General features: G+C 30.0%; 1 protein-coding gene across 1 annotated transcript; it reads right to left on the bottom strand.

Annotated features, from left to right (window-relative positions):
* Nucleotides 1-818: 818 nt before the first annotated feature.
* On the bottom strand, nt 819-1,673 carry LOC134278687 (paramyosin-like; the record flags this gene model as incomplete). The annotated part of the gene is made up of 3 exons (XM_062760984.1): nt 1,531-1,673; nt 1,041-1,235; nt 819-869 (listed from the first exon to the last, which is right to left on the bottom strand). Coding segments are annotated over exons 1-3 (305 nt in total), but the record flags the coding sequence as incomplete, so codon positions are not given.
* Nucleotides 1,674-6,222: the final 4,549 nt, after the last annotated feature.

The raw sequence follows: 6,222 nt of genomic DNA, 5'->3' as shown, positions 1-6,222 counted from the left end.
TGTTATTAAAAATTTCCAATTCAACATGTAATTAAGTATGTAAATATCTAGTGTTTAGTAGTTTAGTAGTAGTGCTAGTTATTTTTGTTTCTCTTTTTCCATTGTTCTTATGACTTTTTAACTTTTTTCTTTGTCCTAGGAAGGGACAGGGCGTCCCAAAATTTGACAATTTTTATTGTTCGTGTCGTTGGTCATTTTTAGTGCTTTATATATATATATATATATATATATATATATATATATATATATATATATATATATATGTGGATTTTAACACAGCATCCTTTTAAGAGCTAACAGGTTTGTTATATAAAATTCTCTGTGAATATATATATATATATATATATATATATATAGAAAGCACAGAGATATTCACTTTTACCAGGATACGCACTTCCGCCCCAGCCCGGGGTTGAACTCTCGACCTACGGAATCTGTCTCCTAGCAGTGCAGGAACAGCGCGTTAGACCGCTCGGCTATCTAGGCAAGTTAAAAAACTTGCTTTCGATGCCGATGGAATTCTCACAACGCTGCCCTAAAAATTCCAAGTTTTTGACTTGCCTAGATAGCCGAGCGGTCTAACGCGCTGTTCCTGCACTGCTAGGAGACAGATTCAGTAGGTCGAGAGTTCAACCCAGGGCTGGGGCGGAAGTGAGTATCCTTGTAAAAGTGAATTTTTTCTGTGCTTTCCATATTAATATTCCTTCATATATATGTATATATATATATATATATATATATATATATATATATATATATATATATATATATATATATATATATATATATATAAAGTATTGCATATGTACACTACAAACCTGCATTGCTCTGCTATCAGGTTTTCATTTTCTTTTTGTATTTTTTCTATCCTGAAATTTGTGCAACATTAAACATGACAATCAAATATGAAAAAAACTTTTGATAATGTTCAGAAAAGTGAAGTATCTTAATACGATAATGATAATTTCAGTCTGAAACATTCTTGCAAAATGTAAGTAATAATATAATTTGGAAAATTTGAATATAAAACACATAAATACTTATTGAAGGCGTTTTCGTTTGCTTTTTTCTCCTCTGATAAATTTTTCTGCAGTTTGTCGATGGTTCTCCTCTGTTCCTCAAGGCTTCTACTTAAATCGTTGATCTGATGATTGAGATGTGCATTGTCCACACTAAGGTTTTCATTAGCTCTTGCAAATTCTTCTGTCTGTCTCTTGATTTCATCTGTCATTTTTCTTTAAAATTTCGATAAAAATAAAATGAACTATTGAAATTTTTTCATTAAATCCTTATTTGATTGGGACAAAGACAATACAATACATTTCAAATGTTCGTTCATACAAACGAACAGCATTTTTGACAATTCTTTTTCTTACAAATTGTTGCTTAGAATTAAATAATGTCTTATTATAAAGAATTAGTCTTATAAAGAAAAAAAACTTGATGAAAGTTATATTTTCTTGACTATTTATTTGTCTATCAGACATCCTAAGGGACTTATTATCAAAATGTCGCTCTATTACTACATACTTTACATGGTGCTGAAGTTCTTTCTTTTCTTGTTCCAGTCTCTTTTCAATAGATTTCATGGTTTCTATTTCTGCAGTCAACCTGAAGATCAATTACACTAACATTCGTAAACACCGATATCTCGATGCTCGACATAGATATTTACATTTTATTTACAAACATACAAACATACAAACAATACTAACATTTTAGGGAAGACTTTCCATCAAATAGATTAAATGTTAATGTATAAATATTCATATTTGTTCTAATTTTCTTCTCATTGCAATTTTTTTTTAAGAAAGAAAAAAAAAGAAAAATCACAAAATTATAAAAAAAATTCTGAAAAATCAAATCGAGCATAAAGCAAGTGAATAAAGAATATATTTTAATGTTTATTTAAAGTTTTCACATGGAAATGTTTGTATTCAAAAATGCACCCCTCTTTTATTGCTATAAGATCCTTAGGGTTTCGTCAAAGGTCAGCATGTCCAAAAATTTATTTTTACAATAGCCCCAAAACTATGTGAGGTATAAAGTTAAAACTTTTACAGTTTATTATTTTTTCATTGATTAAGAGATAGAAAGTATCACTCGATAAAAAAAATACTTGGAATATAGAGAAAAAATAAAAATTCATAAATTAAAATACGCCTAATTAATTCCGTGCTCTTAGTGAAAACCATCATTGCAGAAACAAAATATGTTTATCTGTGAAGGGTCAGTTGGACTTGGATAGCCTCTGGAAAGTTGTTTTCCCTGTTTATTTTGTCCAAATGTTAAGACTTGAAAGTGAAAGTACATTGCAAATGGCAGATTCTATAGCGGTCTTGTCTTTATACGAGGGCTGTTCAATAAATAATGTCCTGAACTGTAAGACATACAATACAGATATCATATGACATTAAAATTGGCTTTCTCTCATAATTGAATCTTTAATGAATTTATAACAGTTCAAGTGACCACTTTTCATCACATAGTTTCATTGTGAGGAGCTGGGAAACAAGGGCTTTTCGAGACACTGCATTATAAATGAATGGTAAAGAATCGGTAAACTATGGTGAAAATAAAAGCTTAAACAAAGCTGCTGTAAAACTTGTTAAAAACTCCAAAGATATATTCATTAAAATATGTTACATTTACAGCAACCAATACCTGTTTTATAGACAAATGAGCAGGTGGATTTCAATGATAAAAAAATATATAATGGGCATCCAAAATGGGTACCCTCCTTGCCAACAAAAAATTATAACACTTATGTACTGTTTGCCATATTTCAACAAAAAGTACTTGATGATGTAGTATTGAATTTAAGACAAATAGCAAATTTGATAGACATCACATCGGGGGTGGTTTACACTGTTTTTAAGAAACGTTTGACGGTAAAAAAGCTTAGTGCTCAAAGGTCACCCTATTTTTTTGAAAAATGAGTGAAAACGACAGCGTGTATTAATGTCTGAACAATTATTTTAAAATATCAGTAATTGGAGTAATCTACGTTTTCTGGATATTCAAACAGATAATGGAACTTGAATCTATTACTTAAAATCCTCAAAACAAAATTTACCATAAGATGTACTTGACATAAACAGGGAAGGTCTGGCGAGAGCAAAGAATTGCAAGAGCACAAAGACAGATTTATATGCAATGTTCTTAAATATTAGTGGCATTGTTGTTCAAATTCGTATTCCGGGAGACAGTTTAATTTCTGGATGAGGCTAGAAAACAATTTTTTTGCAAAAAAATCGAAAGGTTTATTAGAGGAAGGAACCAAAATCAGGAATCCACTACATTAAATTTCTTCATGACAGCGTCAAAACCCTCACGCCCTGAAGAGTAAAGGGGTTTTCGGGATACACAGATAGTTGATATTTTTTCACATTTACAATATTCGCCACATCTTTGACCTTTTGACTTATTTCTATTTCCAAACTTGATAAAAACACCTTTGATAAGGAAGAAACAAGTCCTGGGAATCATTGGATCTGCCATTTTCCAGTATACCAAGGGTCATACCCAAAAATGAGTTCTAAAACCAATCATAAATTAGATAAAAAAGGTTAAAGACATGTGTTGTAAGTAAAAGAGATTTATAAGTGAAATAATGAAGACAAAATCATTGTAAAGCGTCTTTTGCTTCTTTCCGAGCACCGAGGACATTATTTATTGAACAGCCCTCGTACATGTCATGCTTTCAATAACAGCCTTTCAGAGACCATTCACGCCCAACTTGCCCTTCAATGATAAACATTTATTATTTCTACAATGTTGGTTTTCACAAAAAGGATAGAATTAAGCAGGAGAATTTTTCTATAAATATGCACATTTTCTGATACAATTTTTCTCAAAAAATCTTTTTTAAAATATTTGTTATAAAGTGATCTATCTATTAAACAATGATATATTTATAAACTGTAAACGTTTTGACTTTATACCACACATAGTTTTGGAGCTAATGTAAAAATAATTTTTTAGACATGTTCACCTTTGACGAAACTTTAATTGCTCTCGGTGAATCATCAATAGTTGCGTCTTTTCATTTATTAATAGTATTAGAATTGAACTATATTTCCAATTAAGAATCACTTGAAAGTCTTTATTTTTAACTTCTTGTACTCCTAATCAAATGACAGCATTTGTCTCATTTTGTAAAGCGAGATCATCGCATCGACAGAGAATACAAGAATAAGACACTTTAATAGGTGATGTCTTTAAGGTAGGATTCTTCTCACATTTCTTGTATTCAAAAATTAATGAAATTTTCACAGAATCAAGAGGACAATATCACTAAGTGATGGTATCAGTGTGATTAAATTTGACCGTTGGATATTAGACGTAAGGTCAGGTCAAGGTCATTACCTTTTTCCTGGACATTAAGAATAAAAAATTACTGTTTCCAATCATGCGAGCCCTAACTTTTAATTCAAAAAATTGAATGTTTTTCTTTTTGCATAAAAAGATACTACCATATAGGGCCTATCAGATGATATAACCAAATTGACATGGGTAGTTTAAATAGAATGGATATTTGCTAATCCGAATTTCCTCTACTTTTCTGAAATTTTTAGGATTTATTAGTTATTTTTATATGCTTTCTATATTAAATTTTTCCAATTTTGACATATAGTAAAGTTGTCACATAAAGGCACAAAATGATACAAAAACTAAGTTTTGATCGTTTACTAAGAGAGAAATAACACTTTTTACGGATTTTTGGCTCAAATCTGTACTTAGATTTGAAGCATTTAAAAGCCAACATAGATCTAGTATGTGTGAAACATCTTATTATTTGATATATTTTGAAACTTTAGTCCCTTATTATTAATTTAACTTACATTTGAAAATTTCGTCTAGTCTTTGATTGCGTAAAAATTATAACTAAATTCAATGTTCCATAATAATTTTGAGAGGCAGAAAAAAGATATTTTCATATGCCATCATTCCGCCAAAAAAAAAGTCCCTGCTAGTTTTTACACGCAGTTTACCATTTCTATTTAAAGTTGATGGTATCAGTGTGATTAAATTTGACCGTTGGATATTAGACGTAAGGTCAGGTCAAGGTCATTACCTTTTTCCTGGACATTAAGAATAAAAAATTACTGTTTCCAATCATGCGAGCCCTAACTTTTAATTCAAAAAATTGAATGTTTTTCTTTTTGCATAAAAAGATACTACCATATAGGGCCTATCAGATGATATAACCAAATTGACATGGGTAGTTTAAATAGAATGGATATTTGCTAATCCGAATTTCCTCTACTTTTCTGAAATTTTTAGGATTTATTAGTTATTTTTATATGCTTTCTATATTAAATTTTTCCAATTTTGACATATAGTAAAGTTGTCACATAAAGGCACAAAATGATACAAAAACTAAGTTTTGATCGTTTACTAAGAGAGAAATAACACTTTTTACGGATTTTTGGCTCAAATCTGTACTTAGATTTGAAGCATTTAAAAGCCAACATCGTTCTAGTATGTGTGAAAAATCTTATTCATTTGATATATTTTGAAACTTTAGTCCCTTGCTATTAATTTAACTTACATTTGAAAATTCGTCTAGTCTTTGATTGCGTAAAAATTATAACTAAATTCAATGTTCTATAATAATTTTTAGAGACAGAAAAAAGATATTTTCATACGCCACCATTCCGCCAAAAATATAGTTCCTGCTAGTTTTCAAACGCACTTTACCATTTCTATTTAAAGTTGTATAATTGTGATGAGGAAAGAAAAATATGGTCTTTTAAATCTCTTACATCTAAATATGTAAGACATATCAACAAGTGTACTTTGAATATTCCATCTAGTCAGAAACCAGAGAAGAATCCTACCTTAAGTCATCCTTTTTTCTTCTGAAATTGTGGTCTTTTCAACGAAGCAAAATCGGAATATGAAACGATGTAACAGTTCTTGAACACCTAGGATTTTTTCTGCTTTGCACCATTTTACCGAGGATAGGACTATATAATACTCTGTTTAGTGTACCGATTTTAAATTATGAAATTATGACCTGCAATGCGCAGGGCAAAGAAATATAAGCACACTCTCCTGAACTCCATAGACCAGGATCATGAAACAGATTTATAGACTTAGGTCAAATTTTCAAAAGTCTGTAAATTTTTTATTAATTACTCAACTAATCTCAAAATTTGCAAATAACAACACTTTTGTAAATCAATATCAAAGCATATATTTATTTTGATGTGCTTG

The sequence above is a fragment of the Saccostrea cucullata genome, unplaced genomic scaffold (assembly GCF_032062105.1).
Source record: "Saccostrea cucullata isolate Sc308-1 unplaced genomic scaffold, CSIRO_AGI_Scuc_v1 ctg6301, whole genome shotgun sequence".
Taxonomy (NCBI): Eukaryota; Metazoa; Mollusca; class Bivalvia; order Ostreida; family Ostreidae; genus Saccostrea; species Saccostrea cuccullata.
The sequence above is the reverse complement of the archived record's forward strand: the minus strand, read 5'-3'. Positions and strand labels throughout refer to the sequence as shown.